The sequence below is a fragment of the Lichenostomus cassidix genome, chromosome 3, assembly GCF_008360975.1.
Source record: "Lichenostomus cassidix isolate B80296 chromosome 3, HeHo_3.0, whole genome shotgun sequence".
Classification (NCBI taxonomy): Eukaryota; Metazoa; Chordata; class Aves; order Passeriformes; family Meliphagidae; genus Lichenostomus; species Lichenostomus cassidix.
This window is the reverse complement of record NC_139483.1, coordinates 21300965-21312968: the sequence shown is the minus strand read 5'-3', so window position 1 is coordinate 21312968 and position 12004 is coordinate 21300965. Positions and strand designations below refer to the sequence as shown.

Sequence of the window (12004 nt, the reverse complement as noted above, 5' to 3'; positions counted from 1 at the left end):
TCGGCGGGAGAGGCGCGATGCCGCCCGGCTCGGCTCGGCTCGGCGCGGCGGTGTCGGTCCGTGCCGTGCGGTGCCGAGCCGTGCCGTGCCGGCGGGGAAGCCTTGCATCACCGCCACGGGCCCGCTTCCCTCCTCCCTCTCTTTCGGAGAGGCTATTAATAGCATGACATCAGCCAGGGACTCGCCGCCAGAGTAAATACCAGCGCTGCCCGCTCGGCTATAAAAGGGGGGTGATGCAACCCAGGCGAGCGGCAGAGGAGCGGGGAGCCGAGGGAGCTGCTCTCCCGCAGGAGGCGGCGGAGCAGCGGCGACGGCAGAGCGGCGGGGCGGCTGTGGAGCCCCTTCCCTCCGGCCGGGAAAGCGGCGGCAGCGGCAGGAAGGTAGGTGGGAGCAGGAGAGGAGCCGGCACGGCGGGACGAGCGGCTGAGCTCGGCGGGAGGCTGTCCCGCCGCGGAGGGATGGATGCCCGCCGGCGGATCCGCGGCACGCCGCCGGCAAAAGTTTCGCCGCCCCGGGCGGAGTCGGACGCGGCGGTGCCGCCGCCGGCCGGGAGGGCAGGGAGAGCCCCCGGCCCCGCCGAGCTCCGCCGGAGCCCCTAGCGCCCTAGCTCCCTGCCGGCGCTCGCATCTGGGGGAACCCCCCGCCCGGCTGCCGCCAGATGTGAGCGCCGGGGGGAGCCCGCCGAGCCCCGGCTGGCCCCGGGCCGGCAGCGCCGCTCGGCACCGCGCGGTGGCGGCAGGCGGGGGATCGGCACCGGCACCGGGACCGAGAGCGGCACCGGCACTGGGAGCGGCACCGGCGGGATGCCCGAGCGCTGGAGGCAGCCGGCGGCGGCACCGCGGGGACAGCGACAGGGGAACTTTAGCGGGACAGCCCAGGCGATGACAAACCCGCACTGCCGCGCACAGAGTTATGTCTGATATTCCCATAAACCGAGGGGGAGTTTCTCGTGCGAGCCACGGATATTCACTTTCTGTCTCCGTGTCTTGACGTGAGGTAGATCAGTTGAAACTATTGCCTAAGCAAATCAGGCGTGACACAACAGCAAACTTGTTACAGAGAAGGAGTTTCCTGTTGGAAATCAATTTTCCTCCTAGTAACAGCATTTGAGAAGCTGGAAGGTGGCAGAAAATGGTTCAGGAGCGATTTGGGATGTCAGAAAGCTTAAGGTCAACTAGCGTGCACAGAGGTTGTGAACTGTAATTGCTCTTAATGCTGTTTAAGATTAACCTCAGTGGTTATCGGGGTTTATTGCATCAGCACTAGAGGAAAAGGAATTGGTATGAAGAAATAAAACCAAGAAGCACAGTCAGTCATCTGCTGTTAAGCAAGAAAAAACTGAAAGTAGTCACTTTCAGTATTAATATTAAACAAGAATGTCCTTAAATAATAGAAGTGCACAGCCAGGAAGCATGTTCCGATTTTAAAATCTTGGCAGATGAGATGTAAAAGCTCACTGTAGATTAAATGAATCATCAGCAAAACAACAAACAAAAAGCAGGGGGAGAACGAATGAATTGAGTTGTTTGAACTTACCTGAATTGGGAAGGTACCATGAATAGTAGAACTGTTCACTTTGGAGAATTCCAAAAGTAAGGATAAAGTAACGAAGCATTAACTCACCCCGGGAACAAGCTGTGCTGGTAACAGTGCAGGTCTGTGAAGTGTTCAGCATCTCCAGTGGCAGTAACTCCAGAAAAGGTCCACGTGCATGGTCTAACAAAGTAAACAGAGATTGTATCAGAAGAGCCACAATGGAATCCCATTTTAAAGCTTGATAGTCTTATTCCTACTGTTTCCCCAGCCTTCACAAACCCAGAGGAAATAAGATAGAGCTCTTTATGGCTTATAGAGAGAGGGACAATTTGTACAAATACTGGGACAAGGAAGGGCAACTTGTTGCAATTTTTAAAATAGTAGAATCTAAATTTCCTATTTGTAAAGCATTTCTAAAAGCAGGTTCGTTCCTCAAAAATTGGAAAACATTTACCTTGTTTTGAAAAGGGAAAACCTCTCCTGTTTACTGAGGAGCTTTGACATAAGGCTGATTATTTCTGTCATTTCTATGGTGGTGGCTCCTAACAATCCCAGAGGCAGACTGGAAACTGCCCCCCCAGGCACTGCTCAGAAGAGCCCCAGGAAAGCAAACCAGTGGCAAACAGCTCTACAAAACAGGACTCAGGTCACAGCAGAAATCCTTACAGAAGCCTCAGCCCCCTCAGGGTAGGCTTTCCCTCCCTGAAAGTGTGAGCGATTAGAGGTGCCTTTCAGGATGGCTGGGAGGTCAGTGAGCTGTCCGGGCAGGAGAGCAGCCAGTATCTATGGTCAAGAACATTTTTTCCTGCTCTAGGCACCTGACCACTCCTCTTTTTCACACTAGTGACAGATGGGTGAGAGGACCTGAAGCCATTATAGTAGGGTTTTGTGGTGCTTATGGTACACTTAGCACTAACTACTAGAAATCCACAATTAATACAATTTCTCAGGCACATTCTTGGTTTCCTCTGGTGCTGCTGCTGACCTTAATTAAAAGTTCACCTAAGCTGAACAATAATTGAATAAACCATCAGAGTTCAAAAATTATTTGCCCAACTACTTATTTTGGAGGCCAAAAACAGTTTTACAGTTAATTTAAGACTCCTGGTTGGATTCAATTACACAGAATTAACTTTATTGAATGAAGCCATCGCCAGCATTCAAGGAGACTGAGTCAGTGAAAATAACTGAAATTTCTGCTAGCAATGAGGGGTTCAGTGTCATCTGGAATTAGCCTGTTTAAATTAGTTGCATGGTTGAATGTTGGTAAATGGTAAATAATACTGGGAGGACTTCAGCTGGAAATTAATAGGGCCATTTCTGACTTGCTGGAAAAGAGTAACTGCTAGCTTTCTGAGATTATAGGATTAAACTGTATCAGTACTTTAACTGTGACTCATGAGCAGGGGCTTTCTGAAGAGAATTACATAAATTTCCCAAGGTCTTTCTGAATAACAAATTGTTCCAAATAATTTCCCCATCTTGAATAACTGCGGGTGAAATCCAGGCTCCATTGAGGTCAACAGAAAAAGTCCTCTTGATTTCACTGGGGTCAGGATTTTACCTTTCGACTCTGGGAAATGTTCAGCCCTTCTGTGGTGACTGGGTGAGGAAGAAGTGAGGAAGACTCTGCAGTTGCACATGGTATTTTCCAGCAACAGGCAATTCACTCTCCTATGGTTTTTATGTTTACCTCACTTAGCGATGAACGAGGTTCTATTCCCATTTGCACCAGTGTGGATTTACAGTGTATTTTTAGATATCTCTGAGCAAATTCTATCTTCTTGTCAAGGCACATGACCCCAAACATTTCTTGCTGGGTTCCAGAAGTAACGTAGAGGGAACTATGCAATTCTGGGTTGACCATGTGGAAATTAAGCTTACCCACGCTGCTACCCCAAGGCAACTGTTTGCTTACCTGCACGAAGTTAATTACAATTGACTTTTCTGTAATTATTGTGGTTCTAATCCAGAGTAGATAACAGCTACTGTAACTATTCATGCAGCTATTAAAAATAACAAAACAAACAACAACAACAAATTCTATACACCAAAGAAAGCTGGAAAACCAATGTAGTAAAATCCAACTTAACACAAGTTGCTTTATGAAGAAGGGAAGTATTACAATCTCTTTTCCTGCACAATTGTACCTTTTTTCCCTGGGACCACACACAAAAGGCGCTCAGTTTTCTTTCAGACCTCTTATCTCACCTCTGCTGGGTGAGATATGGGCTGTGACTTGCAGGGATGTGAGCATCAGCTAACCCACTGTGTCTGGATGACTGACTGCTGAGTTTTGCCTTTTTCTTCCTCAGTGGAGCCACCCGTTTTCACAAATCACATAGGGGCCTCTCTCCCTTCAAAACTGACTAAAAAAAAACCCAAAACAAATTACTAAAAAGAGAAAAGTAGAGAGCACTGTTGGATGTGTTCATTTTCTTCAGTAATCTACTAGAAATGAGGTTTCTCCATGTGTTTACATTTGCATAATTCCCCTAAAGTCTTTTCAATCACACTGTTTTATGTCAGCAGAAGACCCAGCCATAAATATTTAAGAATTTCAAGCCTCTTGTAGAGGGCACATAAGGACAGTTTCGAATTTTACAAGAGCAAAGGAATGAAACAAACGGCTTCACATTTTTCATGAGTCAATCTCTCCAACTCAGCCTGTGCTGTGGAGCCCCAGAGCATGTATAGACTTTTGCCTTTGTGCCAGCTCTTATCATTAACTATTTCTCAGAAGTTTATAGCCAGATATACAACTGTGTGTAAAATTGAGTGTGATAGTTTTGTGACAGATCCTGTTGTGGTTAGCAAGCTTCAGCTTCTAGTAGGACCCATTGAGATAAGTGTAGCTGAGCTCAATGTATGCTATGCTCTGTCCATTTGAAGCTGGAATTTGTGGTTATGTGGCTCTGAAGGTGAAGATACTCTGCTTCTATGCTTCAAATAATAATGCTACTTATTTTCTTTCTGATTTTTATTCTTATTTCCTTCCTATTCACTTAATTCTCATTTGCCACACATTACCAGTCTAAAACTTAACAGTATACATACTTGCACACAATTTTTTTAAAATATTAAGTTTCAGAAAGACTTAGAAATGGTGTCATGTGCCAATACTATTCTTACTTTTAAATACTAACTTTGAGTTAACATAAAGTTGAAGTTTTTCTGAGCATCCAGATTCTTAACTGCTTGTCTCTGCTGAGAGATTAGGCTACACTAGGAATGGGGACTGAAGCAATTTAAGAACTACAGTATTATACACAGTATGACATATACCTCTAAGAGATATTTGCCTTTCTAAAGTTGTTGAAAGACTATTATTATTATCTCTTTTTATCTTTCAGCAAAATGATGGTCCAACACTCAGGCCAGGTATCTGCATTAGAAGTCAGCGCCTCGGCAATTGTTCCCACTTTGTCCCCTGCAGGGTCACTGGGGTTTGATGATTTCACAAATTTAACCCCCCTGGTGAAGGAGGAGCTGAGGTTTGCCATTCAGAACAAGCGTCAGTTTCACAGGATGTCTTCCACACTGGACACGGTCACTGTTTCTGAAAGGCCAGTTGAAACACCAGTGATGAAAACAGAGGTAGGGCTCTTTCAATAGAATCTTGGTGTGAATGATTAATTCTCCAACAAAGTTTTGCCACAAGGCCAGTAATTGTATTAACTATAGACAACCCTCTGTACCATGTTTGTTTCCTTTAAGCTAGCTGCTTGGCTCTCTGTTGAGTTCCTCAGGGACACCCTCTGGTATTTCTCATAGTTGGATATTTCATTTTTGATTATGGACAACAGTGTTTTACAGTGATTAGAGCAAGTGCTAATCTGGTTTCCCTGCCTAGTGGTGGTTGAACTGGGAACAAGTCACTGCTGAAGTTCTGTTTCCCTGAGGACAGACCAGCAGAACCTGTGGGGGTTAGACTAAGACTTGAACCTGCTATATCCACGCTGTTTTTGCTTAAGAATAATACTATCCATGAAAAACATTAGTCTTTGAATGTGGAGGAATAGCTTCAGTTAAGGAAAGAGTTACACCTTGGTCTGAGCCTCCACAGGAAACAAAAGGAAGTGTGTTAATAGTCCCTTTTTGGTGCTGCTTTTAATTCACTCAGTCTCACTGCCTCACTCATGACACATCCTCCACTCTGCTCCCTGTGTCCCTCCTCCTTTTCCTCCCTGGGAAATGGAGGAGAGATGGACGTGTGGGAGAGTACCACTGGTTTAAAATGAGCCATCATACAGATTACATACTACCCAACTCCAGTCAGGTTTTTATTGACAATTCTAATGAAATTACTACCCTTCTACTGTATGGCAAACAAGGTCAGAATCACATTTTTGTGTAACTCACAATGTGAGCACTGACAACACTATCCATGTTGATTTTAAAAATCCAGTAGTCTTCAGAATACAGTTCTTGTATTTACAGCATCTAATATATTGTGTGTATCTGTTTTTGTGGGACAGTTTTCCCCTGAAGAGGATGAAAGGAAAAAAAGAAGAAGGGAAAGGAATAAAATTGCTGCAGCAAAGTGCCGAAACAAAAAGAAGGAAAAAACAGAATGTTTGCAAAAAGTAAGTGACTGGCTAGAATTGCTCTGAATCTGCCATCCTGCCAGGATCCAAAGAGATAGCACAGGGTACTGTCATAGTAGGAAATATGGAAAGTTGTCACCCAAAATGCTGTAAACCCTTCAAAACATTAGTTGTAAAAAATAAAGATGCCATATATTAAATCAAAACCTGGTTGAAACTGTAACAAAATGAAAGCATGATAGGAGTCAAAAGAGATTACTGTTTCAGTGGCCAGTCTTGTCCATGGGGTTAATGTTAATTTGAATGTGTACAGTGAACACTAAAAGTAAAATCACATTTCATAAAATATTCACTGTGAAGAGCCTGCAAACACCTACAAGTGATTTCTGACTTCTTTATGAACAGAGTGGTATGGTAGCTTGAATTCTCTGTCCAAGAACCCCAGTCACATCTTCACCTCCTGTGCTGTGATGTAAAACTATATTACAGCAGCACCAGGTATACAGGCCTGTATATTCCTATATCTAGGGACAGGGAAAAAAACAGTGTTTGTTAGCTTAACATGGGTTTACAGATATGTGACGTGGTGTTCCGGGGGCCAAGAAGTGGCAGAGATAATTTTGGGTAAATTTTTGACCCAAAAAGCTCAGAATAATTTTGCAGAAGATAGCAATAATGCTTTGGGTATCTGTCACCACAAGTGAATACAAGTCTGAATTTGGTTTTCAAGTTCCATTATGTTCTTGATGCCAAAGGAGGTAACTCTCAATCTGGTTTTCAAACTATTACTGACTAGGGAAAGTATAGTTTCATCATTACAGCACACTAAGAACATGCGATTTCTTTCTCTGCCAGCCATGTGCCTTCCCACCAATAAAAGACCACAACTATCAGATAAACACTGCAACTGACTATTTGAACTTCTCGGTGTAAAAGTTGTGTCTGTCCTTTGTGCCAGGAATCAGAGAAGCTGGAAACGATCAATGCGGAATTGAAAGCCCAGATTGAGGAGCTGAAGAACGAGAAGCAACATTTGATATACATGCTAAACCTGCACAGGCCCACGTGTATAGTCCGTGCACAGAACGGAAGGACACCTGAAGATGAAAGAAATCTTTTTATTCAACAGATCAAAGAAGGCACATTGCAAGGTTAAGTGATATGACAAACATGGAAATATTTATAATGTTTTTAACAGCTACCAGAATCCATGGGGGAGTCTGACAAAATGTGTATGATTCTATTAGTCAAGAGCCTTTAGGAAGGGCAGATTGCTTTTGCAAGAGGAAAGAATCATTTTGGCTGGACAGCGATTCTTGCCCTTGGAAGATCTGGTTTCAATCAAATTGAAGAGCCTTCTGCCTCAAATATAGGGTTTGCACCTGTCATACTTGCTGTTCCTAGGAGCTACAGACAACAGCTTCCGAAGTTTTAGCTCTCTGCTAGTACACAGTATCTGCACTCATGAGGTTTGTGCTAGAACACTATGACTTCCAGTGATGCACGTGGTACAGACAGCTGTGCTGGATGGACACTACTTTTCCTTGTTGCTGGTAGGGAAAGAAGACTGAGTATTTTTGAAGTTTCCAGGAGGATAGTTTCTGGCAGAATGTACTGATGTGTAATGTTGCATTCTAACCCAACAGACACACAAAAAAACCCCTGTAGTTCCAGCTAAGCTTTGTAATTTTTTTCACAGCGCTCATGTGGGTTTTTTCTGTGACTCATCTCAGTGAATGAATTTGAAGAGTCTAGAAAGTGTGACAAAGAAATGTTTCTTGCAAAATATCTATGTAGTCTAGCTTGTATTTTATGAGCTATCACCCCAGATACTATCCCTTGGGGACTACAATCTTTTCTTGAATTGCTGAAGAGAAGCTTGTACCACCAGTTGGTGAATGGGACTCACTGGAAAGAGGAAACTAACTGTGCAGGGGTATTGATAGAGGTTTTGCTCAAGTAAAGAACTGCAGGACTGAGTCTCAGACTCCTGAACCTTGAGAATTTATTTTTCTTTTAAATTCATATAGGATCTAATCCTACAAGCCTTAATTAATGCTATTACCCCTCAGTCACAGAAGGGTTCCATGGATTTCAGTGGGTCTGCTCATGCAGATAGCTCTTACAGGCATAAGAGCTTGAAAAAGCTTTTTCCATCCTGGTAAGGGCTACTTCCTTTTACCAGGTGATTCAGAGGGAAAAATTATGATTGCAGCTACTTTTGTTTTACATTTGAGTGGCAACTACAGCCAATCAGAAGTGTTACTTAGAATCTAAAGGAGGCAAGAGTTTTGATGTAGTGAATAATTGTTTTTATTTTTTATTAAATACTAACCTTGGATGTTTTTGAACTGGTAGAAGAGCTGCTGGACAAAACAGTTGGAGCTATGAGTGTTTAAATTCTGATGTTTCTGTGAAATTCTCAGATTGTTTATTTCTATAAAATATACCCTTACAATTTTTTTGTAAAAGAAAATATTATCCTTATTTATCACTAATATAATGAGTAGAGTTAATAAATACTGCGATCAAGATAAAACTGAAAACACAAGTGTTGCACTGTCTTTTTACTTTTATCTCTTGGTGTTTAATATTATATATTCCTAAACTTCACCAGTTGTATTTGAGATACCACTATTGAAAACACTCATCCTTCATCTTTTTTGAAGATGAGGCACTGAGTATCTTGAATGATTGGGTGCAGATATTGTACCTCCCAAAATTCTGTATCTCCATCAGTGGTGTCTGACTGTTCCATGTCACAATTTAAACAAAGCAGAATATATGTGGAGCTTACAGTGCATAATATTTTACACCAGTTCCGCAGTGTTGAAATTGTGTGGTTGTTCTAAAGGCTAAATTAAAGATACCTCAGCCATGAGCTTCTTACTCGGCAAGTCTCGCATGAATCCATCACATATTGTACCTGATCCTTATATGATTGCTATATTCTGCAACAGAACTACTTAGTACCTATTCCTAAGATCTGGATATATTGTAATGTCCTATATCATATGTTAAAGGTATGTACTTCATGTATCTTAAAAGTGAATGTATTACAAAGATGACATAGCAGGTCCAATTCTGTCTTAAGGATCCACTGTCTTTCTGTGTATTGGAAGGAGGTTCCATTGACTTCAGTGAGAGTTTTGTTCGTGCCCTGTAAGCAGAGTTTGGAGCCTCTGTGGAAACTTCTCTGGCTTAAAGGGCAAGTTCTACAAGTAATTGGGCCAGTTGTTTACCAGACAACAGATATACATGAAGTGTGTTACAATAAACTTGTCAAACAACGTTATTTGACTTCTGTAACGTGGAAATACAAAACCAAGGCGTCATCCCCATATCATTCACCTTGGCTTTGCTTTTTGCCTCTCAAATACCAGCAGACCTGTTTGTCTCATAATTGGTTATAAATTGTTCCCACAGAGCCTATAATGACAGAATTCAAGTGTCTCCCTTAGGGAATTTGTATGGTTGCTTTTAACCATATCACCGGTGACGCAGGCGTCATGCTTTTGTTGCTTGATCTTATTTACTCAGCATGCCAAATGTTGATATGGTACCACTACTATTGTCAGAAGATAATCTATTTTTTTTCTTTACATGTGCAGTCATAGCTGCTCTGTATTGCCTTTGTATGAGTGTGTGTGTGCGTGCTCCTGCACGCTGCTCTGGAATTGATGGTACTCGAAGTCACTTGACTGTGCCCAAGAAAAGAGTGTTTAAACAGCTAGACAGGAATGGTATGTTGCATGAGTTTTCTTAAAGAATACTTTATTCAGGAGAACCCTTAAAATGCATTAAAAAGCAGTTTGTTTTCTATTCTCAAGTTTGTTTTGATACTTTAATAAAAAAGAATTAATATATATTTATTCATGTGTCATTTAATTCATTCTAAGTTTCAAGGTCCAGGAGCAACTCCATTTTCTTAAAACAACACTGAGATATTAAAAAGCAAACACACTCTACAGGTTTGAAACAATAAGTGTCTTATAAAGTGAAAGTGGTACCGTTCACTGTTTGTCAAGGTATAAACAAAATTTTGTTATTGCAAGGTTGATTGTGAATTCCAGGCTAACTTCTTATTTGTGGCCTAGAGCTTAGATTAAAGGACCGGAAAACAGAACTCCTAAATCTTTCCTAACCTTGCAACCAACCAGCTGATAGTTATTTTAACTTCCTGATTCCCTAATGAGTTTAATGCTTTTGCTGTTGTGAAGCTTTAATATCTCTAGATTGCTTTCTATAATTGCATGGAAGATACCAAAGAAGTATGGCATGATTAGGGCTTTGTTGTTTTTTTTCCTCTGTGTCTGTGTGTTGGTGTGTCTGGGGAGAAACATGAGGAAAGATGAACAAAATGTTCCCTCTTGCTTTTCCAAAACTAAGTATCTACACACCCAGACAGAAGTCCCTGTGTTTTGACAGCCGGTGATGTGGACAAAAACTTTTGGCTTCAACCCACTGCAAGCAGTCATAACTTAACAGTCATAAGCAGCAATACAGAGGCCAGCTAGAAGGCCAGGAGCTCCAGGGATCAGGAAATCCATTGCTCTATTGCAAAATCCAGTTAAAAATATCATCTGAAAGGAAGATCTAGGCTATTATGAGCTTGGCAATGCTGAATATTTGCTTGCCTTATTGGTCCATCCATTTACAGTTGTGCAGTTAGTTCCCATAGGTATATTCACCCTTTCATGCATTCTGCTATTGCTGCTATTGCTGCTATCTAAATTTGCTTTTGAATACCCAATTCAACACTAAATTGGTAGATTTTAAAACCATCTTCCTGGCCTGGTTTAGAAAACCTTATCAACAGAATTAGGGCTATGAATTCCTGAACTGGTATTTTATAATTTTTTTTTAAAATGGTATTAGTTGAAACCATGAAACCACCATTGGTCTCTGACATACTCCTAATAGAATAACTGCTATTCCTTGAGCAATTATATGCCATAACTTTACCTCAGGTCTTGTTCCAGATGCTAAATCTATGTTAACAGGCCCTTGTAGACCTTAAAGCATGCTGGCCTTTACAGTGTACATTGACAAGGAGCATCTTCTATTTCTTTTCCAGATTTTTCTCTGATGTTACTGAATAAATAGCGATATTGAAGGTAGGTAGGTAGATACAATGATTTATACAAGGCTGAAAATGTTCAATGAAACTGACTGGCAACAAATTTAAATTTACAATAACTTTTCTATGTGGGACCACTGGGATTTGAAGCTATTGATTAAAGGGATAGTTTTGCAAAAAAACCTGGATGATTTATGGGTGATGAAAACAAAAGAGTACAGTGGTTTATCAGTAGCAAAAGAGTTTTGGAAACAAAATCTACTTCATCCCAGGAAATTATCAAATCCAGAATGATGACTGTATTTTACACCCATTTTCCTTGGTGGTTTTTGTTTCCCTGCCTTCTCCCCTTTAGCAGAGTACTGGTTTAGGCACAAGTCTCACTCACACTGGGCATTGCCCCGTTTCCATGTTTGCCCAGTGCCCCCAGCTGGAGACCCCGAGAATCACCCCGGCATTAAACATGAAATAATATTAATTAACAAAATTACCTAGTAGCAGTCTTCATTAGTTTGTAATTACACCAATAGAATATTTTCATTTCTATAATAGATGCCATTTCTTTTTAAGCATAGTTAAGATAATGAGTGACAATATTTTTTCTTAATCCTGTTGTTTAAAATTAATTTCCTTAATGGACAGTCTTAGTCAGAACCGCTGACTCCAGGGATAAAAATAGTTATTTGCTAATTTTCAGTGGTATTAGATCTTCAAAGCCATCACAGTTAAAAAGAGAATACACTGGAATCTATTCTTAATACGGCATCAGTTCTGGCTGCAAATTTTTACTATTGCTGACAGTGATCTATGAACCAAAAAAAACCCCAGCCTAATGATTTTC

The 12004-nt window shown here is 41.6% G+C and overlaps 1 protein-coding gene across 1 annotated transcript; it reads left to right on the top strand.

The window, feature by feature from the left end:
• The first annotated feature begins 223 nt into the window (after positions 1-223).
• Positions 224-9955, top strand: ATF3 (activating transcription factor 3). The gene is made up of 4 exons (XM_085054858.1): positions 224-380; positions 4890-5133; positions 6015-6122; positions 7042-9955. The coding sequence occupies exons 2-4, from the start codon at positions 4894-4896 to the stop codon at positions 7237-7239; spliced, it is 546 nt and encodes a 181-aa protein (XP_084910984.1). The 5' UTR covers positions 224-380; positions 4890-4893; the 3' UTR covers positions 7240-9955.
• Positions 9956-12004: the final 2049 nt, after the last annotated feature.

Coding starts and splice junctions, on each gene's coding strand:
- ATF3 (XM_085054858.1), top strand. CDS start 4,894: ATGATGGTCCAACACTCAGGCCAGGTATCTGCATTAGAAGTCAGCGCC. Junction 5,134..6,014: donor CACCAGTGATGAAAACAGAG/GTAGGGCTCTTT, acceptor TTTGTGGGACAG/TTTTCCCCTGAAGAGGATGA. Junction 6,123..7,041: donor AAACAGAATGTTTGCAAAAA/GTAAGTGACTGG, acceptor CCTTTGTGCCAG/GAATCAGAGAAGCTGGAAAC.